Source organism: Lampetra planeri, chromosome 70 (assembly GCF_965212315.1).
Source record: "Lampetra planeri chromosome 70, kcLamPlan1.2.h2, whole genome shotgun sequence".
NCBI classification, from domain to species: Eukaryota; Metazoa; Chordata; class Hyperoartia; order Petromyzontiformes; family Petromyzontidae; genus Lampetra; species Lampetra planeri.
In genome coordinates, this window is record NC_136175.1 from 270,913 (window position 1) to 297,435 (window position 26,523).

General features: G+C 51.8%; 1 protein-coding gene across 3 annotated transcripts in view; it reads left to right on the forward strand.

Moving 5' to 3' along the window:
• LOC144737490 (elastase-1-like) overlaps positions 1–26,523 on the forward strand; it is a 61,183-nt gene that overhangs the window by 20,080 nt on the left and 14,580 nt on the right. For 2 of the 3 annotated variants that reach the window (XM_078620207.1, XM_078620206.1), the window contains exons 4-5: positions 12,615–12,743; positions 14,193–14,329. In XM_078620207.1, the coding sequence (XP_078476333.1) occupies positions 12,615–12,743; positions 14,193–14,329 (266 nt within the window). Of the gene's footprint in view, positions 1–5,601; positions 5,852–9,620; positions 10,019–12,614; positions 12,744–14,192; positions 14,330–26,523 lie in introns of those variants that run through there. The other variant, XM_078620208.1, reaches the window with a different exon arrangement.

Here is a 26,523-nt window from a genome sequence, read left to right on the forward strand (position 1 = left end):
CTGATTCACTCCCTCGTTTTCGCTCACCTTGACTATTGCAATCCTCTTCTGCTCGGCCTTCATGCCTACACCTTCACTTCTCTCCAACAGTTGCAAAATTCCGCATCCTGTATAATTTTAGCCTCCCCGACAGTTCCCATAAATCTGCTCTACTTTCCCAACTCAACTGTCTCCCTATCTACTGTCACCGTCTGTTTAAATGTCTCACTCTAATTCATAAATCCACCATTGTCTTGCCCCACGTTATATTGCTTATCTTATATCTTATGATGTACTATCCCTCCATCTATGCTCCCAATCTCGAATGTCCCTCTCAGTGCTTCCCTCCCATTGCACCCAGTCATGCTCTTGTTCCTTTTCCTTTCTTGCTGCCCATTAATGGAACCAACTGCACATAAAACAATTATTTTCCCTAACCTGCTTCTCCCTGCCCTCGCCCTGCAGCTACCACCATGACAACACCAACCCTTATCACTATCTCTATTACTACCATAAAACCTATCACTACCCCAACCTCTCCTTAACCACTCCCACCTGTCCTCCTGTTACCACAACTACAGCACCACTTTTAATAACACTACTCTTTATTTTAGCCATCATCTAAGGTACGATTTGATCATTTTTGTGAATCGCCCTGGTTGAAGGTGCTATATATAAAACAAACGATAATATCTTGATTTGAAGCTTTCGTGACTGCAGGAATCCATATTCTTTGGTTCTTTCGGTAAAGTCACATAGGTATAAAATAAAATAAATCACGACGTTTCGGGCACAACACAAGCGTCCATCATCAGCTGGGAAAGCATGGTCTGCTGCTGAGGCAGACTATTTTAAAAGGTTTGAAATGGGTGTAGCTCAAGGGTTATAAAGAAATGGCTGAGGCTAGTGATGTTAATGTGAGAAATTAGCATGTAACTATAAGATAGGAGAGTGGCCTCCTAAACGAGGGCACGGAAGTTGCTATGTTAATGTGAGGGATTAGCATGATGTTAATGTGAGAAATTAGAGGGCACGGAAGTGGCTATGTTAATGTGAGGGATTAGCATGGTGTAAATGTGAGAAATGAGAGGGCAAGTAAGTGGCTATGTTAATGTGAGAGATTAGCATGATGTAAATGTGAGAATTTAGCATGTAACTGTAGAAAAGAAGGAGCAGAAGAGCGGCCTCCTCGACGAGGGAGTGCAACCCAACGGGTGTAATCCGAAGGGCCTGTGAGTATGAGAGTGCAATCCAAAAGACATGTGAGCATGAGAGTGCAATCCAAAGGCATGATAGTGCAATGCAACAGACATGTAAGCATGATAGATCTAAGAGAGAGGCATAAAGAAAGATACACAGAGAGTCGAAATAACAGCTGACATATGCAGGTTGGATAGAAACATCACAGTCAGTTAAGACTTACCTGGTTAATTACGTCCTTCCAATGATTGTTCAGTTTGTACCCATCATATCGGTTGAAGTTGTGTCTGTGTTTATATATCTGGATGGCTTCATGAACAAAATCTCTAATGGTAGCCGGTAGGTTTGCAGACTACCTCCGTCTTGGAAAATTCAACTTCGTGTGAGCCCACAGCGTTACAACAATGATCGGCAATGGCAGAGGTATTGGTCCTACCGTGTTTAAGATCTGCCTTGTGTTCACAAACGCGGTCCGAGACATGTCGTTTCGTTTCCCCAATGTAACTGCTGCCGCAACTACAGCTCAGTTTGTAGACACCAGGGTATTGCATTTCAGCATTCACATATTTTACAGATGGGGATAAATCACGGATTATGTGTACTGTATTGAAACGAACAACCACATCAATTCCGTACACCCGTCTATCAAATTCACCATGGAAGTGGAAAGGATGTCAAGCTACCATTCCTGGATGTTTTGATCGAGAATAGACCGGATCACTCGTTGGGACATTCGGTCTACAGGAAAGCCAGCCACACGGATGCCTATCTAAATTCTGACTCCCACCACCATCCAGTCCAGAAGAATTCCATCATCAAAACACTACACCATAGGACCCGTTGTATCTCCGACCTGCACCACCTAGCCAGTGAGTTGGAGCACGTACGTCAAGCTTTCAGGATGAACGGATACTCGGACCGTAGAATCCGCAAAGCTGTCTCACCAGCCATGCGGAGACAACCTTCTGAGAATCCAACTTAAACCATCACTTTACCGTACATATCAGGGGTTACCAGACAGATTTCCAAAATCTTAAACAAACACAAGATCCAGGTTTATTTCAATACACTACACAAAATTCGTGATTTAATCCCATCTGTAAAAGATTTGATTCCTGACATGCAATACCCTGGTGTTTACAAATTGAGCTGTGGTTGTGGCAGCAGTTACATTGGGGAAACGAAACGACATGTGTCGGACCGCGTCCGTGAACACAAGGCAGATCTTAAACATGGTAGGACCAATACCTCTGCCATTGCCGATCATTGTTTTAATGCTGTGGGCTCACACGAAATTGATTTTTCCAAAACGGAGGTACTCTGCAAACCTACCGGCTACCTTCAGAGATTTGTTCATGAAGCCATCCAGATATATAAACACAGGCACAACTTCAACCGAGAGGATGGGTACAAACTTAGCAATCATTGTAAGAACGTTATTAACCAGAAAGTCTTAACTAACTGTGATGTTTCCATCCAACCTGCATATGTGAGCTGTTATTTCGACTCTGTGTCTCAATCTCAATGCCTCTCTCTTAGATCTCTCATGATCACATGTCCGTTGCATTGCACTCTCATGCCTTTTGATTACACTCTCATGCTCACATGTCTTTTGGATTGCACTTTCATACTCACCCTGATGATGGACACTTGTGTTGCGCCCAAAACGTCGTAATATATTTTATTTTATACCTATGTGACTTTACCGAAATAAGCAGAGAGTATATAAACGATAATATAGCAACCACTCAGCATTTTGAAGCTGATGAAAGATAATGTAGTTTTACTGATTCAGAGGTAGACCCATGCTGCCAATTGTTAACTGCTTATAAGCACATTGTCCAAATATAGAATATCCACAATTATCTCCACAAACTGTCTCATCACTCAGAAAGAGATGAGGGGTGGATTAGATGACATAAAATCCCCAGGGTTGTGCTTTGTTTTGGTGGTGATGATGGTGTAGTGACTCACTTGGAGACACTAAGAGTAGGAGGCACTGTGTTTATTAACACGGCCTGACAGTTAACATTTTATAACTCGTCACTATTTGAAGCACAGTTCCCAGTCAGGACAGCTGGTAGACTGTCTGTGGCCATACCGAGATGCTGAAGCCAAACCATGCTGACAGTATAAGAGATGCCCCTCTTATACTGTCAGCATCACCTAGCTACAGCCCCGACCACACCCCCTTCTGGAAACCTTATAGCGGGTTCTGGGTGTGCACTTTCCGTGACCCTTCCCCTAGATCCTGGTCTATTGCCTGGCCTGCTGTCAGCCAGTGCTGCTGTAAGCTGCAGATCCCCGTCCCCACCAGCAGCCAGCGCTATGCTGCTACGTGACCGATTCTATGTCACTACATCGGTAAGGTTCAATTTATTCGTGGCATGATCCAGGTTAAGCAATATAATCTAAAACTGATTTTTAGAGTGAGCAGCAATTACAAAAAATCTGTATGCATAACATGGTGCTATTCGTTCACTGCACCCGGGCATAAATCAACCTACTATTTTATCTGTATCAGATGGACCTTCCTCTGGTGCAGCGAAGAAAAGTGTCTTAAAATACATGGTCAATTTTTTTTTTGCATTGTGTAGGGGCCAGTGGATATCTGTGTCGTATCCCTAGGTTAACAAAAAATGTTTCTGACTCCCAACCATATCCAGAGGGTTAAAGATGCAGAAAGCATGACAATTAACAAGAGCCCTGGCCTATTCGTGGTATCACAGGCCAAGACCAGGTCAATAAACCAGGAATACAGGTCTTGTTAAAATCCCCTACACCTCTGCTGTAGCAGATGGATCGAGAATATGGCATCTGTGCAGGACCTCCCCAGTCTGAAACTACTTTGGGGCTCTTATCGTGCTTGGTGAGGCCAATACTAGGCTCACACTAATAAGGGAGATGCCCTAGTTGTTGTTGCAATCAGCGAGATTATCCTTCTTAAACCTACAGTGCATCTGTAATAACAGCCATAGAGGGTTCACGTGGGGATTGGCTTGCCGGTCCTGCTTTGTAGCCAATAAGGGTTGAGATAGGGAGCGTGGGCCCGGCGTGATCACGGCATGTCATCAGGAGTGATTGGCCCAGCCATTCGGGGCCCCAGCTAATGGGGATCCGGATGAGAGGCGTGGTCCCGGGAGTGACAGGGAACCATCGAGAACGGTCGAGGCTGTCCATGGAGGATTGGCTGGGGGGACCACGTGACGAAGGGATTAAAGGAGAGTGAGAGAGAATGATCGAGAGCAGACTGGGAAAGGAACAGGGCGAGAGCCACGCGCGAACGGGGCTCCGGGTGCCACGTGCGCGGTGGGAGCTGGTGTGAAGTCTGCCCGCTCTCTGTTGTCTGCCAACAACGGAGCGTGTGTGAAATAAGTGTATCGTGGAGTTGAAAATAAAGAGGACCGATTCCGAAGCCGTCTCCGAAGGATTATTACATTGGAGTCAGAAGTGCTTCTGCGACTGTTTGGACGATCGTCAAGATGTCCAAGCACCCCAGAAAAAAGAACCTGCCCGTGCCTCTATCAGAGGAAGAGGTCGAGACGGATGAAGATGAGCTGTTGGGAGCTACAGCCCCTTTGCCGCCTGCTGATAATATTCTCCTCAACGTCTCTCAGCGTCGACCGGGGGAAGATGCGACCACTGCAGGAACAAAAGACGAGTGGCGGCTGATGGCGGAGCAGATTGAGTCATTACGCGCCATTCTGCTTAGCCTGGTGACCGCGGTGGCGTCCTCACCAGCTGCGGGTCGCCAGATCGCCGATCAGCTGGACGCCGCGGGAAGTGCGCTTGCCACCGCGGACATCGCCTTCCACAAATTAAAGAATTCATCGCCGGGGGCGATTGGAGTGCTTTCACGTGGCGCTTCGAGTCAGCTTTTAGATCCGTCAATTGGACGGAGGATGAAGCGCTGGGAGCGCTACCTACACTGCTCGACGATGTTTCTCTGGGGGTCTTCTGCTCCATCCCGGCGTCCAAGAAGAAGACACTGCAGGACGCTTTCGTAGAGATGGCGGAATTTTATGACCCACCGACGTCAGCCACCAGAAAATTTATGTCGCGTCGCCAAGCATCGGAGGAATCGCCGTTGGCTTATCGTGGGGCGTTGATGGCGCTGGCCATGGCCGCCTACCCCGACGCGACGGCCGACCATTTGGATCCTCTCATCCTCTCCCGTATGCTAGAGTTGGCTCAGGAGCTCAACATTTCGCTACCATTGTGCGGCCACGAACCGCTTACATCGCGATGGGTGGCGCGCTGCCTGGACGCTAAATTTAACATTAAGCGTTGGGACCAGATGGTGGCGTGGACGGGGAAACCAGAAATCGATGGGCCGCCCTTGGGGTGGTCTCCACGACTGGTGGTCCACTGCTCCGATGACTCGGGCGACAACGACATGCTGGCTGCTGCTGTTCCGCATAGGATTCCGGGACGGCGGCTGCGCGACCAGCGTGGCGACTACATGGGCCATCCACGCGCAAGGGCCGGGTCGTCCGACCGCCGGCCGACGTCGGCTGCGTGCTTCAAGTGCGGCAGACGGGGCCATTTCGCCCGTGACTGCCGCTGCCGACCTCTGCTGTCGCCTCTTCCGCCAAGGGGACCTCCATCTCCTCCACCTGCTGCGGAGCTGCAACAACCTCGGGCGAGTCGGCACAAATCGGACACCCGGCAGGTCTTGTCACATCACTCATCCACTCGCACTCATTCTTACACTCCTGAGGATAATTTTACTTCTCCTGCTACATTTACGCGCTCTGCTACACAGTGGAAAAAATTGGCTCGCAGGGTTGTGGCTGCGGCGTCGGGCTCGTCGATGGTACGCGGTACCATCGACGGCGTTGACGTCCGTATCTTGGTGGACACGGGCGCGTCGGCCACCATCATTTCAGATGTTATTTTTCATTTGTTGTCCATTCCTACGTCGCGGATACGCAGGGTTAATGATGCGTGTGTCGCCGCGAATGGGGGAAGCATGGGTATCTGTGGCCAGGTAGATGTGAGCATCGCTATCGGAAATATTACCGCCGCTGGACCTGTGTTAATCTCTCGCTCACTAGCTGTTCCATGCTTACTCGATACTGATTTCCTGCGTCGGATGCCGCTGAGAATACGGGTCGACCAGGACTGTTTGGAAATGCCGGGGGGTCGTAGAATGGCGTTCCTGCCTTCCTTGTTAGACAACGCGCCTACAGGTAACGCAGTTACTGCCGTTATTGCTGCTACGGTGGAGGTTCCGTCGGGAGCACAGATGCTAATTCCGCTGCGGTATCGAAAACCCCTTCGAATGGGAAGGGATGCGAAAGGCGTGCTGCTATCCCCATCTAACTCGGTATCTAAATCCTTTTCTTTGGCGGGGGCACAAACGATCGTGCGACCAGGTCAAGCACCTTTTATACAGGTGTTAAATGGGGGACCTGACCGCGTTATTGTTCCGGAGGGGTCGGTGCTGGGTCACGCCACTACCGACTTCGCCTCTTGCGACGAAGCGCCGCGCGCCCGGATGCCCGCTGGTGGGCCCCCGCACAATCGTTTTCAAGAACGCTGGATTGCAGATTTATGCGGAGATAATTCTTCCTTGTCGAACGAACAAAGGAACGCCCTGCGTTCATTATTACTATGGTACACTGATGTTTTCAGCAAAAAGGATTTGGACCTCGGCCGCACGTCGCTTTTGTCGCACCATATTGACACCGGTGCGACACCTCCCATCTGTATGCACCCTCATCGCATGAGCCCGGCGGAAAGGGAACACGTGCGCGGAGCGGTAGATGAATTGCTGGCGGCGGATATTATTTTGCCGTCCAACAGCCCTTGGGCCGCGCCCGTCGTTCTGGTAAAGAAAAAGGATGGTGGTACGAGATTTTGCGTTGATTTCCGCCGGTTGAACAAAATTTCGGTGGCGGATGCGTACCCCTTACCGAGGATGGATGATTCATTGGATGCTTTATCGGGTGCTAAATTATTTTCCACCCTTGACCTGTCCTCGGGCTTCTGGCAGCTTCCCCTCGACGATGAGTCGAAATCCAAAACGGCATTCCGCACGCCGCAAGGTCTCTTTGAATTTAATCGGTTGCCTATGGGCTTGCATGCGGCGCCGGCGACGTTTCAGCGGCTCATGGAATTGGTGTTGGCTGGACTACAGTGGGAAACGTGCCTCACATATCTAGACGATATAATTGTCTTCAGCCGCACGTTCGAGGAACACCTCCAATGCCTAGAGACGGTTTTTCAAAGAATGCGTGCGGCTGACCTTAAGTTTAAACCTAAAAAATGCCACCTTCTGCAACACTCCGTCCGTTACTTGGGTCATATTGTCAGTTCAGACGGCGTATCCACTGACCCTCTGAAAACTAAATGTGTACGAGAGTGGCCCACACCCACTTCGGTGGGTGATGTTCGGCGGTTCATTGGGTTCGCTTCCTATTATCGCCGCTTTGTTAAGAACTTTGCGACGTTAGCAAAACCATTACACGTTCTGACTGGCAAAAATCAAAGGTTTAAATGGGGAGCGGAGGAGGAAAGTTCTTTTGTGGCACTTCGGGACCACCTCGCCACGGCGCCCACGCTAGATTACCCAGATTTCTCACAGCCGTTCATCCTTGATACGGATGCTAGTGATATCGGCATTGGGGCCGTTTTGTCGCAACGTAAGGACGGGGTTGAGCGAGTGGTGGCGTACGGCAGCAGGGTTTTATCCCCTGCGGAAACACGCTATTGTGTGACAAGACGAGAACTTTTGGCAATTGTCCACTTTGTTCGATTGTACCGGCCGTACCTGTATGGACGGAAGTTCCTAGTTCGCACCGATCATGCGGCTTTGCAATACTCCTTGAAATTAGATCAACCATCAGGCCAATTGGCTCGGTGGTTGGAATCGTTACAGGAATTTTCCTTCGATATTACATACCGCAAGGGGGCCCGTCACGCGAACGCTGACGCGCTCTCAAGGCTGTCGCCCCTTCCTCCGTGCACTTGCCTGATGGGCACGCACCGCTGTGCGGCACCGCCCACCTCGCCTTGTCCGGTTATGGGGGCGATAGCGAATGAGGACGACGCAGGGGCGAAAGCGAAGGAGGACGACCAGCAGGGGTCGGTGGACACTGATGATACCTTACGGCTGCCGCACGCGGTCTGGTTACGTGAGCAGGAGGCTGATGCCTCGCTGTCTCCGCTACGGAAATTGATAGGGAAACAGAAATCTCAATTGGCGGGCTGGAAGTGGCAGATGTTCCGAGGCAAGTCGGGATTGTTAATGTGTACTGACGGGTTGTCTGACTGACCACGCTTGGTGGTGCCTACTTCGCTTCGCTACGACCTGCTCCGTGCTCTGCACGCTGATAAGTTGATGCACCTCGGCGTCCAAAAGACTTTGGCCGCAATGCAGAAGGATTTTTTTTGGGTCGGTATGACGGCAGACGTCAATGACTTTGTCCGCTCATGCCAGGATTGTGCAAAGAGGAAGCCGCCTCGGAACCCCTATGTACCACCGTTACGTTCCATTACGGTGTCCCGTATCAACGAATTGGTTGCTCTCGATATTCTGGGCCCGTTTCCCCCGTCGGCGAGGGGCAATAAATATTTTTCTCGATGGCCGATGGCCTGGCCTCTGCCCGACCAGACGGCAGCGTCCATTACCGACGCTTTCTTGAACGGGTATATCATGGACAAAGGGGCACCTGAGAGGCTACTCACAGATCAAGGGCGGAATTTCTCTTCTAAATTGCTTAAGGAAGTTTGTGACGCGCTGGGTACGAAGAAAATTCGCACTTCTCCATACCACCCACAAACAGATGGTATGGTGGAATGATTCAACCGTACCCTCTCGGCTATGCTTTGTCACACGGTCAGTGAAAAGCAAACCGATTGGGACCTGCACATACCAGGCATATTAGCGGCTTACCGCATGGTTCCACACACGTCCACGGGATACTAACAATTTTTTTTTATGTATGGCCGTGAAAATGTTCCACCCATCGATGTGCAATTGGGTAAGCCGAGTAAACGACCGTCCCGTTCCTTGCCTGACCACGTGCGTGATTCACTTGAACGAGTAACGGAGGCGCGAGAGGCTGCCCGGTGTGCGACGGCCCGTGCCCAGGCAAGGAACGAACGGTATGCGCGTCGATCGCATACTCGCATGCCTTGGTGAGTGGGGGACCTGGCGTGGCTCCACTGCCCCCAGGTACCGGCGGGCACATCCCCCAAACTGCACAGGCCGTGGCGGGGGCCTATGACGCTGGTAGATGTTCGGAACTCGCAGAGTATCCGCGTTCAGTACGGAAAACGGCGGTGGTATGTCCACTCCTCACGACTTAAACCCTATGTTGACGCGCGTATCGGCCCTTCATCCCCACTAGTTGACCTGCCGGGTTCCGCCGAGCCGACTACGCCGATTGCCACACCCGTTGATCCCAAGGGGGACTGTGTTGTGCCTCCTACAGATGAACAGGTTCTGAGGGCTGAGGAAGCCCCAGCCGCCCCCCCTCCAACGGGGCCTGCCCTGGACGCGACCAAGGACCAACAACCTACTTCTTCTTCGAGCCTACCACCTCCTGTCCATCCGGAAGCAAAGCGACCATGCGCGTACGCGGTCGAAATCTCTTCCGTTTCGTTAACGTTTGATCGTTTCGCTAAATTCCCTGTCGGTACTGCGCTGCAGGGGCGCCCTAATGTATGTCGTGATTTTTGTATGGGTGACTGTTTTAAGTGTTGTTAGGTGCGGGGACGCCGGCTCACCCTCGTATTGTTAAACGCACCTTGGTGCCCTAATAAGATGTTTCGGAATTGGTTCATCACCCTTTCCCAGCCGAGACGGCTATTTTTTTTCAACGGGGGGGGGGGGGGGGGTGATGTAATAACAGCCATAGAGGGTTCACGTGGGGATTGGCTTTCCGGTCATGCTTTGTAGCCAATAAGGGTTGAGATAGGGAGCGTGGGCCCGGCGTGATCACGGCATGTCATCAAGAGTGATTGGCCCAGCCATTCGGGGCCCCAGCTAATGGGGATCCGGATGAGAGGCGTGGTCCCGGGAGTGACAGGGAACCATCGAGAACGGTCGAGGCTGTCCATGGAGGATTGGCTGGGGGGACCACGTGACGAAGGGATTAAAGGAGAGTGAGAGAGAATGATCGAGAGCAGACTGGGAAACGAACAGGGCGAGAGCCACGCGCGAACGGGGCTCCGGGTGCCACGTGCGCGGTGGGAGCTGGTGTGAAGTCTGCCCGCTCTCTGTTGTCTGCCAACAACGGAGCGTGTGTGAAATAAGTGTATCGTGGAGTTGAAAATAAAGAGGACCGATTCCGAAGCCGTCTCTGAAGGATTATTACACATCCTTCAATTCCTATGAAACCCATCCTATGGAATCAATCGATTGTAATAATGTCATATAGCGTACCCTGCTCACAATTGCCACCCTTCTTCAGCAGTTTTCTTGCGAGGTCATCTTTTCACCGTACTTTACTTGGTCTCAGATTTCAGATTGCTATTGGATCTTCCACAATAGATGGTACATCAGCCAGCCACTCATATAGGGGGTGGTTATTTACTCACATGTTTTAGGCAACATCATTCCAGACGGGGCAAACACACCTTAACCCATGATTTTATTTGAGTTCTACTCAAGACGTCAAATATTGCTTTGCACACCTGGAAACCTGTTTCTGGGGTTTAGAGATCAAATCATCACCTTTTCCATACTATTTGGTTATTTCTGTAAAGTCACGTAGGTAGAAACGTCGTGATATATTATTTTTATTTATTATTTCTCTACCTACGTGACTTTACCGAAAGAAACAAAGAATATGGATTCCTGCAGTCATAAAAGCTTCAAATCAAGAATTATCCCTTTTTCCCTTTAGGACTTTTAATGGGTGTGGTACTGAAAGTTACGTATTTGTAGTGTTGTCTGTGCGTGCGGGTGGCATGCATCTCACACACAGTCAACCGGAGACGAGGTGGTTGCAGGAGGTACCGCTCTGCCCTCTTAATTCGTTGTTGCCGAGCTCCTGCCACTACTCGGGCCCCCTCTCTCTCTCACGCACGACCCCACTGCCATGCGCCCTATCCCAGACACGACCCAGTCCACGTTGCACCGACGGCGTCGACCGGGACAGCCAACTACTGTCCGGCAGTGACGAGGGCGACAACGATGACAGTGACAAGACAAGTCTGATCCCAGAATCGGCAGTCCAGAGCTCTCACTCTCCACTGCTTATATTCGCCTTGGCGTGGCTTGGGTCCGCCCTAGCCGTGCCTCCCTTCTCGAACCCTCTAAAGAGTTCCAGAGGCTTCCATACGAAGTCTATAATGAACTATGCCCCAGTTCCTCCACTTGCCGGCACACCCGCGTATACGCTCAGCGGCGTGTGCGCTAAGTGACCACCTGCAGTTGCTGCTGCTAAAAACAGTCAGCGCCATGTCACTACATCACCATCCCCCCTCCATTAAAACAATCAGCCATCCTGGCTGTCAACACAGCAGCAGCAACTGGCGGCAGGTAGGGCAACACCCTTAAACCGAGGAACCTCAACAACAACAAAACAAATTCCTCACAATCCATTTACAACCGCAACATATCTCGCATCAACACCACGTTTCACTGCTCCCCTGTGCCCCCCCCCCCGATAACAAACCAACAGTTTCTTACACGACGTGCTCAAATTAGCGAATCGGCGACTCTCTCACAGCCCCCCCGCAGCACCTCGAGCTCGCGAATTGGCAAATCGCCTCTGTTTCCCCTTTTACCCAGGCCATAACCACAATTACCCTTCACCCCCTCTCAGTGCATGGGAGAATTCCCCTAATCAGTGATGTAGCTCACGTGATCTGGTCCAGGGGTGAACGTACAAACTCCACACAAAAAGCAACTACATCCTTGCTGACCATCGAACGAAGATGGTCACTGCATCACACATTTTCAGATGCACTTCTGCAGTCATCTGGATTGCTTTTCCTTCTGATATTAGGAAGCCATTGGAGATAGGCACATTTAAATCTAGAATGTAAGCTCATTTCTTTAGAACTGATTTTTGTTATTAGTCTGATGTCCTTTCCCTGTACCCCCAATTAGAATGATTGACTATGCACCATAAGAATGAAGTTCAACATATATACATACATGCAAAGGCACAAATGTGAACACTGTGCCAACCTGCCACCCAGGTCTTACGTAGATACCCATAAACTTACACAATGAGAGGCGTGTTTAAAAGCAGTTCTCAAGTGTAATTAATACATGGTCTCAATGTGATCACCAATGACTGTACAAAAACATCTTCTTTCGCTGAATTCCAGCTTCCATGATGAAAGAAAATGTGGTTGACTATCATGCATCAGACATTTCGGCCACATGGTAGCGCCGGCTGTTATTAAGTGAGCATCCGATCCTTGTACCTCATTAATGCTTCCCATCTCCTGATGCACTTTATCTCCCACAGCACGAATTATTCTCAGTCCGTGTTTCTTGGAAAACATAATTTGCAAATGGTTGAAGAGGGACAACTTCATGTGCAAATCAAGAATATACGCATCCATCCGAGATGGAATGCAAAATTTCCACAATATGGGTACGTATATACACGTATAGCACATTTGTCCATCCACTGCTGGATGAGGGCTTCTCACACCTTTGCGGGATGTCTGTGTGATATGGGCATGGAGGTGGGGAATATATATTTTCTTACACTTTGAAAGTTGTTAAATAGTTTATTTTGTGTTACTGGTATCCACATGCAACAACATGGTAAAGAATAATCAGTTACAACTGGCGGGAACTAGTTGTGTAATCGACTGGGAGAGTATTGCTCACCTGTGTGGGGACGCAGAGCTCACACTCGAGTTATCGACATGCAACTGAACATCGCAATGCGTGCCATCTCAGGTATGCTGAAGTCGACGCCGACCCAGTTGCTCCCAGTGCTTACCCACATTGCTCCCCCGCAAATCTGTCGTGAAACAGCAGCCGTACGATACATTGGGAGATACATCCAGTGCAGCCTGTTTGCCTAAAACCATGCCACCCCCTCCGGATCACGAGCAGCCTCACTCCACGTCACAAATACAATGAAGGCAAGAGATGGAAGCAAGTCTTGACTGTGGCCGATGTTAAAAATAAACATCTCATACAGGACCCTACCACCAAACCTCCCGGTTTCAACCTTCTACGTCGCCAATGGTCGACTATCAACTGAACCAGGACCGGGCATGGCCGATGCGGCCATCTGATGCACAAATGGTGCATCAAAGATTCGGCAGCCTGCGAGTGCGGCCACCAACTCCCAAATGGTTTACCACATTGTAAACAGCTGCTGTCTTCACTCCTTTAAAGGTGGAGCGGACGAGATCTACTCTGTGTCTGAACGGACATTGAGTGGATAACAAATATAAAATTACATATTTAAGCTGCTGCTATGAATCCACACGAAAGAAGCAGAATAGTTTTCTGTATATAGAGGATTGTATAGTGCAATAATGACGAGTTTCATATTGTATTAACTAATAAACAAATGGAGCTGCCATATTGGTAGAATGGTTACCACATTGGACTGGCAATCCAGAGGTCCGCAGTTTTATTCGATCTCCTGGCACGACAGTTGAAGAAATTGACATATTGCTTTTCACCTCTACCCACCTAGCAGTTAAAATGTATGCAGCGCAATCAATTGGCAGGTCCTATGTGATGACATTAAATGTGGGTAAATACACCTCTCCCCACCTAACATATAAAGTGAACCAAATATCCTATAGAGTTTCTTCTATCGGCGACCCTTCCACCAGCAGTGGCGTGAGCAATAACTTGTAGGGCAAACCCTTACCTTGTAACTCGGAAATAAGGGCAAATGTATACCGAGGTGGCTTAGATAGGTGCCTTGCAGTGAATGGAACCGTTTGTACCATGCGACTTGAATTATTCTGAAAGCGATTACCCATGTATAATTCCTCATGCACTGTTACCATAAACGCCGCTTCCCCTTCGTCTATCGTCCACTCACCGTGCCTCCACCACCCCATTCCAGGTTTGACATTGCACTCATTGAGCTCGATGAATCTGTGCCGATCACCAACACGATCCAACCTGCGACCCTGCCCTACCCGGGACATATCCTGTCCAACGACCCCGAGTGTTTTGCGACCGGCTGGGGAAGACTGTCAAGTAAGAACCAAACAAACAACGCATTTTATTTGGTAACGTCTGTCTTTTCCAGGATCAACAAAGGTCCATCGTGGTTCTCTATTTGTGTAAATAATGCCAGCACAAAGCAATTGCGTTTATACATATGTAGTGGTGGTATTGACGTGCGCCGACTGTGACAGTGATGGATCACGGGGCGGCGCGGGGTGCGGGGTTGGGCACGCGTTGTGGGCGTGGTGTGGACGCGCGCGCCGGGAGTGACAGATGACGGGGCGGCGCGGCGTGAGTGGTGAGGCACGATGAGATGTGGGAAAAGAGGATCGTAGCCAGCGCCCGGCGATTGGTCGAATAAGTGGGTGCTCGCAGCGACGTCCGCAGGTGGGGTATAAAGGGGGACGCGCGAGAGCACTCGGAGAGAGTTACCCAGTTGAAGACCCGAAGACGGAGCTGAAGACCTAGTGCATCCGAGTAGCTCAGTGGCGTTAGTCGCCGAGTAGCTAAGTGGATGTTGGTCATCCGAGTAGCTCCGTGGCGTTAGTCGCCGAGTAGCTAAGTGGATGTTGGTCATCCGAGTAGCTCAGTGGGCGTTAGTCGCCAAGTAGCTAAGTGGGTGTTTGTCACCCGAGTACTAAGTGGATGTTGGTCATCCGAGTAGCTCAGTGGGCGTTAGTCGCCAAGTAGCTAAGTGGGTGTTTGTCACCCGAGTACTAAGTGGATGTTGGTCATCCGAGTAGCTCAGTGGGCGTTAGTCGCCAAGGAGCTAAGTGGGTGTTTGTCACCCGAGATATAAAGTAGGTGTTAGTCACATGTAAACGAGTTTGATGAAATAAAGAGTGTGTTACCCGTGAAGTCGTCTCCCGCCGAGTTACCACACTACAACTGGCGTCAGAAGTAAACCTGTCTTCAAGAAGTATGGACACAAGGAAGACTACCCGTACCCACGAGCGAGGTCGGGACGACGACGGCGTACCGGGGACACCAACCTCGGGAGGAGAGGACGAGGAGTGGCCGCCGATGCAGCACCTCGCGGTGATGGCCGACGCTCTGCTTGCCTCCGACACCAGCCTCCAAGACGCACACTCCCGGTTGGCGGAGTTGCTGCTCGCCGCCGCTGCAATCTTGGCCGAGATCTCCGTTCCAGCGGGCGGGAAAACGGCTGCGGGGTTGGAGGAAGGAGCGAGGCTGGCGGGATCCCGCCAAAAGGCGCTTCGCGCCAAAAGTCTGGAAGTTCCCGCCGTTTTTGAGGGGCCGCCATTGATTGGCGGGAAACACGGACGCCACGTGGCCGGACACCTCCGCGCGGCGCAGCCCACGTCATCAGCGCGCGCCGGAGCTCTCCATTTTGCGCCTGACAACCGAGCCGACATTTTAGACAACTACAGCGGAGCGCGGGAAAATCTCTCCGACGTCGACGACGATCGGGTCCTCCAGCAAAGATTGCCCGCGCTGTCGGCGTTCAAGGCGGATGGGGGCGACTGGGGAGCCTTCCAACGAAGGTTCCTCGCTCATCAGGAGATGTCGGGGTGGTCCGACACCACTGCCCTGCGTGCGTTGCCAGCGATGCTTGACGACGACGCGCTTGCAGCCTTCACATCTGCTGCAAGGTCGTCCCGCTCTATGCTCCAGGCCGCACTACACCTGATGGCGAAGGTGTTCGGGCCGCCCTCCACGTGTCGCCACCAGTTCTACGATCGGCGGAAGGTGGCTGGAGAAACGACGCTAGCCTACCGCACGGCACTACTCGCCTTGGCGGACGCAGCTTTTCCCCGCATGGATAAGGAGGGGAAGGACGCCATGGTGACGGAGCAGCTGCTGGTGTTGGCCCACGAGTTGGGGGTCCCCATCAACGTGGCGGACGAGATGGATATCTGCTCCCTGGCGATCGCCACGAGCATTCACGCGTACGAGGTCCTCAAACGCAGGCCGGGGGTCGTCTGCAATTTGGCGGGGAACGCGGGTACTGGCAGCCACGATCGCCGAACCTCAGCCAGCTGCGGTGCAGGAGCAGGCCTTCGCTGCATCGCGTACGGGGGAGTGGAGAACGGGAGGTCGTTCGCCCACACGTTCGCCCCGCAAGCTGGAGCAACCGAAACCTACGACGTCCGTCGTCTGCTACAACTGCGGCCTTCGGGGTCACGTCGCAGCCGGGTGCCGGGCCCCGCGTCAGCGCGCCACAGGACCACGTCGGGACGACGACCAGGGCCACAAGTCATCCCAACAAAACCCGGCAAGTCGCGGCACCTCACACGTTCGGTCCACAAACACGGCACATTCGGGTCGCCGCTTCGCGGTGGGGGGTTCGCGGCTGGGTGCCGGGGGTTCAATTCGGCGAGGGGGGTCCGTACGCGGCCCGCAAGCAGTCGAGTGGTCCGAATTGGCCCACAGGATCGTGGCTGCGTCGGCCGGGTCGTCCGTGGTAACGGGGTTCATTGACGGGGTTGAGGTCCGGGTGCTTGTTGACACGGGTGCGTCGGCCACCATCATCTCGGACCTTATTTATAACATTCTTCCCGTTCAAAGTAGACCCCTTCTGCCAGTAGACGTGCCATTTAATGCGGCGAATGGGGGATCCCTGGGGATCATCGGCCAGATTCGGGCGACTATTTGCATTGGTGACATCAAATTGGCGGGCCCTATTTTTGTATCATCATCGCTGGCCGTTCCCTGTTTGCTAGGTACGGACTTTTTGTCCAGAATGCCCATCAAAATTCTCATAGATCAGGCCTGCATTGAGCTTCCGTCAGGTCGGCGGCTTGCGTTCTTGACGAGCCCTACCAAAATACGCGCGGTTTGTGCGACGGTGCAGGCGCTGGCAACTCAGACTGTAAGGGTGCCCCCGGGATCGAAAATGTTGGTACCCCGTCGGTTGAGGAAGCCACTCGAGGTGGGCGCGGTGGCACAGGGGGGGCCGTTGGGGCCGTCTAACAGGGCCAGAAGGGGCCTCGACTTAGCGGTTGCTCAAACCATGGTGAGAGGGGACAGTGAGCCGTTCGTAAGGGTCCTGAATACGGGGTCGCGGCCGGCCGAAATTGCGCAGGGAACGGTGCTGGCTCACGCCGCGCCGCTACCCGTTGAGGAACGGCTCGTGTCTCAAGCGGATTTCACTGTCGAGTCGCATCCTCCAAGTGATGAGGGGACAGAGTGGTTGGACTCGTTGTGTGCCGGTTCTGCTAACTTGTCCAAAGTGCAATTGGGAGTCGACGCTCCCACGGGGAGGGATTCGCTGTTGTCATTACCCCTCATTGAGTGGGGCCGTCTCCAAATGTCCGACAGCTCCCTACTTACGCTACGTCGAAAAGTTGGCGCTCCCGAGGTAGGGGATGCGCGGGTCGGTTCCTGGGTGTGCAGACAGGGCCTTTTGATGAAGTGGGACAACATGTCCCGGCGTCACGTGCTCGTTGTGCCTGTTGCTATGCGGGGTAGGGTTGTTCTGGCAGCTCATGAACGGCTCATGCATCTGGGTTTTCACAAAACGCTCGCCCTAATCCAGCGAGACTATTATTGGCCGGGGATGGGTAACGACGTGGCGAATATTCTTAAGGGATGCGTAGGGTGCGCCAAAAGGAAACCGCCACCATTGGCAGCTAATCCACCGCTGCAATCCATTCAGGTTTCGCGTATAAACGAATTGGTAGCGTTGGACATCTTGGGGCCCTTTCCGGTTACACCAAGGGGAAATAGGTTCCTGCTGGTTGGCGTGGAATACTTCACCCGATGGCCTATGGCATGGCCGCTCGCCAACCAGTCGGCTGCGGCGGTGGCGGACGCCTTTGTCCAGGGTTATGTGTTGGACAAGGGCGCCCCCGAACGCTTGCTGACGGATCAAGGGAAGAATTTTTCGAGCGTTTTGTTGCGCGAGGTGTGCGACCTGTTGGGTACAAAGAAAGTGCGTACTTCCCCCTACCACCCGCAGACTGACGGGATGGTTGAGCGTCTGAACAGGACGATTACGTCTATGTTGTGCCAACAGGTCTGCGACGATCAGGTTGATTGGGACTTACAGGTGCCGGGGGTACTCGCGGCCTATCGAATGGCCCCTCATGCGGCGACGGGGTTTTCCCCATTTTTTCTTATGTATGGGCGGGAGGCCGATCCGGCCATGGACGTCCAACTGGGGATTTCCCAGCCACGTGCAAAATCTAAATTGGCAGACCACATCAAATTTAATATCGCCAAATTGACTGAAGCGCGGGTGGCGGCAAGGTTGAATTCGCGGTCGCGGCAAATTGCAAACGAGAAATTGCATGAGCGGAGGGTGCATACGCATGATTGGAAACCAGGCGATAAGGCCTGGCTGCATTGTCCACATGCACCGTTGGCTACGTCCCCCAAGTTGTTGAGACCTTGGAGGGGACCGGTGGAAATTGTGCGGGTTGCACGACCCCAGAGTATACAGATTAAATGGGGGAAACGCCGTTGGTATGTGCACCCCTCCCGACTGAAGCCCTATGCGGCACCGTGTGACCCCGTTCTGTGCCGTGACGACCGGGCGTGTGATGTGACCGTCGACTCGGGGAGGGAGGTGTCGCAGGCTGATCCTCACGTGTCTCCACCTGACCCACCCCCAGGTGCCTCGGGCTTGACGGCTGCTGACCGTCGAGAGCCTGAACCCCGGGGCACGCACGAGTCCTCGATGCCTGGCCGATGTCTTCCTGAACCGCCGGCACCACCGGACGTTCAACCGCGTCTGGTGCCGTACGACGGACCGGCAAGGCGGACTCGGGCTAGGTCTCAACAATTTTCATGAAGACGTTTTTTGCTCTACACCGAGCTCGCCCGGTGTTCCCCTTTGCCGGGGTAATGTCCCGTTGTAGGGACGCTCGGAAGAAAAGGGGACGCTGCACGAGTCGAAAGAAATTTTTTTTTTTTTTTTTTTTTTTTCCATTTATTTTTTTTTGCATACACATTGCTATTGTCACTCGCCGGTTTGTATATATTGTTCTATTGTCGCGGTGGCATTGTTTGAGGGTTGCGGATGGTAGTGTTCGCGTCGTGTTGTGTTGTTAGCTTAGTTGTTGTTCTTGTTGTTGTGTTGTGTTACGGGGCACACAGGGGGGTTTGTATATTTTTATAGCAGCCGGGGCGGCTGCGAGCTATGTGGTAGGGGGTGATGTAGTGGTGGTATTGACGTGCGCCGACTGTGACAGTGATGGATCACGGGGCGGCGCGGGGTGCGGGGTTGGGCACGCGTTGTGGGCGTGGTGTGGACGCGCGCGCCGGGAGTGACAGATGACGGGGCGGCGCGGCGTGAGTGGTGAGGCACGATGAGATGTGGGAAAAGAGGATCGTAGCCAGCGCCCGGCGATTGGTCGAATAAGTGGGTGCTCGCAGCGACGTCCGCAGGTGGGGTATAAAGGGGGACGCGCGAGAGCACTCGGAGAGAGTTACCCAGTTGAAGACCCGAAGACGGAGCTGAAGACCTAGTGCATCCGAGTAGCTCAGTGGCGTTAGTCGCCGAGTAGCTAAGTGGATGTTGGTCATCCGAGTAGCTCAGTGGCGTTAGTCGCCGAGTAGCTAAGTGGATGTTGGTCATCCGAGTAGCTCAGTGGGCGTTAGTCGCCAAGTAGCTAAGTGGGTGTTTGTCACCCGAGTACTAAGTGGATGTTGGTCATCCGAGTAGCTCAGTGGGCGTTAGTCGCCAAGTAGCTAAGTGGGTGTTTGTCACCCGAGTACTAAGTGGATGTTGGTCATCCGAGTAGCTCAGTGGGCGTTAGTCGCCAAGGAGCTAAGTGGGTGTTTGTCACCCGAGATATAAAGTAGGTGTTAGTCACATGTAAACGAGTTTGATGAAATAAAGAGTGTGTTACCCGTGAAGTCGTCTCCCGCCGAGTTACTACATTACACATACATTTCTATGCGTATGATATCACCCTATATTCTCTTGAATCTTCTGTCCTCAATTTACAAAGGAAACTGCAAAATGATTTCATTATTATCCTAGATAACCTAATGGCATTAATATTTATATTAAAGGCAACCGCCATTAAATACCCAAATGTCCAAATTCATCAACCACACTTTCTTTAACTCTTTGCAGTTCATCCATTTAAAACGCTGTTCTCTCTTAAAAATACCTCTGGATCTGACTTGATTCCCACCTAAAATGTAGTTTTTTAGATTCATAAACACGCCAAAAAAACCAAAGACTCTGAGAGTGCATAATTTCATCAGCATTAGTTTCTAAACACTAAAAAAACTCTGGAACATTGTCAACATTCAGTGTCTTATCAGCAGTCTGGCTTCCTTAAACCAATGCTGGTCAAATTATACATTGCGAGAAGGACGTGTGGCTGATGAGATGTATAAAAAACACACATTTTTTATGTGTAGGGAGGCATATTGTCTGCTGATCTAAAATATTGTTTAAGTACATTTGATATTCACGCTATTATTATGACACGAGGATATCATGAATGTGCTATTTTAAGATAGTCTGCAGTAATTGCACAGTAGGGGTCATGATGCTATATCTCAATTGAGCAATTATCAGCTAATGTTTGTTTAAATTTGGGACCCCGACGCTGGCACACACCGTCCTACTGTTTTCAAATTATGTTATGGGATGGTTAATGTGCACTGTGACACAGACAGAGCTTGGTTAATACACCTAGAGTTATAACCAATGTGTCCTGAATATTTCTAACCACAAACCTCTTCAATAAGATGATAGTATTATGGGAACCTCATTTGCCAGTAAAAATATGATAATTGGTTTTTTACCCTTCTATCTGGCAACAAAACTGACACCTTTATACAAGGAGTCATGTTTGTATAGACCGCAATACCTGCAGTCATAATACAAACAAAAGACATAACTCTGATAATGTGCACTGTCCTTGAAGTTGATTGGTCCACACCAGAGACAGCTTTCCTTAGAGCCTAGTCTCACATTGGTTGGACCAGATGACGCCAAACTGCAGGTATTGCAGTCTATACAAACATGACTCCTTGTAAAAAGGTGTCAGTTTTGTTGCCAGATAGAAGGGTAAAAAACCAATTATCATATTTTTACTGGCAAATGAGGTTCCCATAGTGTAGATGCTTGCCCCGAGCTCTCATACTCGGATGGTGCATTGTCTTTGAGTTGTGCGCCTTTTGGCGTCATCTGGTCCAACCCATGTGAGACTAGGCTCTAAGGAAAGCTGTCTCGGGTGTGGACCAATCAACTTCAAGGACAGTGCACATTATCAGAGTTATGTCTTTTGTTTGTATTATGACTGCAGGTATTGCGGTCTATACAAACATGACTCCTTGTAAAAAGGTGTCAGTTTTGTTGCCAGATAGAAGGGTAAAAAACCAATTATCATATTTTTACTGGCAAATGAGGTTCCCATAGTGTAGATGCTTGCCCCGACCTCTCATACTCTGATGGTGCATTGTCTTTGAGTTGTGCGCCTTTTGGCGTCATCTGGTCCTACCCATGTGAGACCAGGCTCTAAGGAAAGCTGTCTCGGGTGTGGACCAATCAACTTCAAGGACAGTGCACATTATCAGAGTTATGTCTTTTGTTTGTATTATGACTGCAGGTATTGTGGTCTATACAAACATGACTCCTTGTAAAAAGGTGTCAGTTTTGTTGCCAGATAGAAGGGTAAAAAAACAATGATCATATTTTTACTGGCAAATGAGGTTCCCATAGTGTAGATGCTTGCCCCGAGCTCTCATACTCTGATGGTGCATTGTCTTTGAGTTGTGCGCCTTTTGGCGTCATCTGGTCCTACCCATGTGAGACCAGGCTCTAAGGAAAGCTGTCTCGGGTGTGGACCAATCAACTTCAAGGACAGTGCACATTATCAGAGTTATGTCTTTTGTTTGTATTATGACTGCAGGTATTGCGGTCTATACAAACATGACTCCTTGTAAAAAGGTGTCAGTTTTGTTGCCAGATAGAAGGGTAAAAAACCAATTATCAAGATGATAGCATGCTACGGCTGGGCCATGTCACCGCCGTTTCTTTTTTATGTATATGTAATGTAGTAACTCGGCGGGAGACGACTTCACGGGTAACACACTCTTTATTTTATCAAACTCGTTCACAGGTGACTAACACCTACTTTGTATCTCGGGTGACAAACACCCACTTAGTATATCGGGTGACAAACACCCACTTAGTATCTCGGGTGACAACCACCCACTTAGCTACTTGGCGACTAACGCCCACTGAGCTACTCGGATGACCAACATCCACTTAGTACTTCGGGTGACAAACACCCACTTAGCTACTCGGCGACTAACGCCACTGAGCTACTCGGATGACCAACATCCACTTAGCTACTCGGCGACTAACGCCACTGAGCTCATCGGGACACTCCCTGCCCGGGGTATCCGTCTCGACTGTGGGTCCCCAGCCCGACCCACGGGGGCGTCGGACCCCGGGTCCCACAGCCTCGCCTCCGAGCCACACAGGGCCCCGGTCCCCACAAGGACGGCGGGACTAGGGGTCTCGGGGCACTAGGTCTTCAGCTCCGTCTTCGGGTCTTCAACTGGGTAACTCTCCCCGAGTGCTCCCGCGCGTCCCCCTTTATACCCCACCTGCGGACGTCGCTGCGAGCACCCACTTATTCGACCAATCGCCGGGCGCTGGCTACGATCCTCTTTTCCCACATCTCATCGTGCCTCACCACCCACGCCGCGCCGCCCCGTCATCTGTCACTCCCGGCGCGCGCGTCCACACCACGCCCACAACGCGTGCCCAACCCCGCACCCCGCGCCGCCCCGTGATCCATCACTGTCACAGTCGGCGCACGTCAATACCACCACTACATCACCCCCTACCACATAGCTCGCAGCCGACCCGGCTGCTATAAAAATATACCAACCGCCCTGTGTGCCCCGTAACACAACACAACAACAAGAACAACAACTAACTTAACAACACAACACGACGCGAACACTACCGTCCGCAACCCTCAACCAATGCCACCGCGACAATAGAACAATATATACAAACCGGCGAGTGACAATAGCAATGTATATGCAAAAAGGAAAATAAATGGAAATTTTTTTTTTTTCTTTCGACTCGTGCAGTGTCCCCTTGTTCTTCCGAGCGTCCCTACAACGGGACAGTACCCCGGCAGAGGGGAACACCGGGCGAGCTCGGTGTAGAGAAAAAAACGTCTTCATGAAAATTGTTGAGACCTAGCCCGAGTCCGCCTTGCCGGTCCGTCGTACGGCACCAGACGCGGTTGAACGTCCGGTGGTGCCGGCGGTTCAGGAAGACATCGGCCAGGCAACGAGGACCCGTGCGTGCCCCGGGGTTCAGGCTCTCGACGGTCAGCAGCCGTCAAGCCCGAGGCACCTGGGGGTGGGTCAGGTGGAGACACGTGAGGATCAGCCTGCGACACCTCCCTCCCCGAGTCGACGGTCACATCACACGCCCGGTCGTCACGGCACAGAACGGGGTCACACGGTGCCGCATAGGGCTTCAGTCGGGAGGGGTGCACGTACCAACGGCGTTTCCCCCATTTAATCTGTATACTCTGGGGTCGTGCAACCCGCACAATTTCCACCGGTCCCCTCCAAGGTCTCAACAACTTGGGGGACGTAGCCAACGGTGCATGTGGACAATGCAGCCAGGCCTTATCGCCTGGTTTCCAATCATGCGTATGCACCCTCCGCTCATGCAATTTCTCGTTCGCAATTTGCCGTGACCGCGAATTCAACCTTGCCGCCTCCCGCGCTTCAGTCAATTTGGCGATATTAAATTTGATGTGGTCTGCCAATTTAGATTTTGCACGTGGCTGGGAAATCCCCAGTTGGACGTCCATGGCCGGATCGGCCTCCCGCCCATACATAAGAAAAAATGGGGAAAACCCCGTCGCCGCATGAGGGGTCATTCGATAGGCCGCGAGTACCCCCAGCACCTGTAAGTCCCAATCAACCTGATCGTCGCAGACCTGTTGGCACAACATAGACGTAATCGTCCTGTTCAGACGCTCAACCATCCCGTCAGTCTGCGGGTGGTAGGGGGAAGTACGCACTTTCTTTGTACCCAACAGGTCGCACACCTCGCGCAACAAAACGCTCGAAAAATTCTTTCCTTGATCCGTCAGCAAGCGTTCGGGGCGCCCTTGTCCAACACATAACCCTGGACAAAGGCGTCCGCCACCGCCGCAGCCGACTGGTTGGCGAGCGGCCATGCCATAGGCCATCGGGTGAAGTATTCCACGCCAACCAGCAGGAACCTATTTCCCCTTGGTGTAGCCGGAAAGGGCCCCAAGATGTCCAACGCTACCAATTCGTTTATACGCGAAACCTGAATGGATTGCAGCGGTGGATTAGCTGCCAATGGTGGCGGTTTCCTTTTGGCGCACCCTACGCATCCCTTAAGAATATTCGCCACGTCGTTACCCATCCCCGGCCAATAATAGTCTCGCTGGATTAGGGCGAGCGTTTTGTGAAAACCCAGATGCATGAGCCGTTCATGAGCTGCCAGAACAACCCTACCCCGCATAGCAACAGGCACAACGAGCACGTGACGCCGGGACATGTTGTCCCACTTCATCAAAAGGCCCTGTCTGCACACCCAGGAACCGACCCGCGCCTCCCCTTCTTCGGGAGCGCCGACTTTCCGACGTAGCGTAAGTAGGGAGCTGTCGGACATCTGGAGGCGGCCCCACTCAATGAGGGGCAACGACAACAGCGAATCCCTCCCCGTGGGGGCGTCCTCTCCCGGGGTGTCAGTGGCGGCGAGCGCAACTCCCGGGGTGCCGGCGACCGGGGGTTTGCACCGCGCCGATCCCAACAAACATGTGCAGTCCGTGCACGGCGGCAACCGCGACAAGGCGTCCGCATTTGAGTGTCGCAACCCCTTGCGGTAAATCGTCGTGAATTGGTAGTCTTGAAGGACCTCCAACCATCGGGACAATTGGCCCGATGGCTGTGCCACGCGCATAGCGTATTGTAGAGCCGCATGGTCCGTCCGGACCGTAAAATGACGGCCGTAAAGATACGGCCTGAATTGCTGTGTAAAAAACACAATGGCTAACAATTCACGACGAGTTACGCAATAGCGTTGTTCGGCGGGGGAAAGAACCCTACTACCGTAGGCGACCACCCGTTCAACCCCCCCGACCACCTGTGAGAGCACCCCCCCGATACCCGTATTGCTGGCGTCCGTGTCAAGCAAAAACGGTTGTGTGAAATCGGGGTAACACAAGGGGAAAGCCTGCACCAAGGCGTCACGGAGGGAGCAGAACGCAGCCTCCTCTTCCGCCCCCCAGTGAAACCTCACACCCTTAGCCGTCAAAGCGTGCAGGGGCCTGGCTATGGTGGCAAATTGCTTGACAAAACGACGGTAATAGGAGGCGAAACCAATGAAACTACGAACCTCCGTGACCGAGGTTGGCGTTGGCCATGAGCTGACGCAATGCGTCTTAGCAGGGTCCGTCGAGATCCCTGAACGACTCACGATATGGCCCAAATACCTGACCGATTCCCGAAGCAGAAAACATTTAGCCGGTTTAAATTTAAGCTTAGCGGAACGCATCCTGAGGAACACCGCTCTCAGTCGCTGGAGGTGCTCCTCGAAAGTCCGACTAAAGACGATGATATCGTCGAGATAAATCAAACAGGTATCCCATTGGAGGCCTGACAAAACCAATTCCATGAGTCTCTGGAACGTGGCCGGAGCGGAATGTAAGCCCATGGGCAAACGGTTGAACTCAAATAGGCCCCCAGGTGTCCGGAAAGCAGTTTTAGGTTTTGACTCGTTATCGAGTGGCAATTGCCAAAATCCAGAAAGCAGATCGAGTGTGGAAAAAAACTGTGCTCCCGCCCAGGCATCCAGCGACTCATCCATCCTGGGGAGCGGATACGCATCCGCCATCGAGATTTTGTTTAAGCGGCGGAAATCGACACAAAACCGCAAGAACCCGTCCTGTTTCTTTACTAGGACAATAGGAGCACCCCACGGACTAGAAGAGGGCGAAATGATATCGGCCGCCAACATATCATTAACCGCCGATTGCACATGTTCCTTCTCGGCTGGGCTGAGCCGGAAGGGATTCTGACGAATAGGGGCCGCGTCCCCTGTAGCTATGTGGTGGCGCAACAGGTCAGTGCAGCCGATATCGTACTTATGTTTGCTGAACACGTCAGCAAACTCGATTAGCAAACCCCTCAATGCTCCCAATTGCACTCCGGACAAGTTAGCAGAACCGGCACACAGCGAGTCCAACCACTCCGTCCCCTCATCACTTTGAGGATGCGACTTA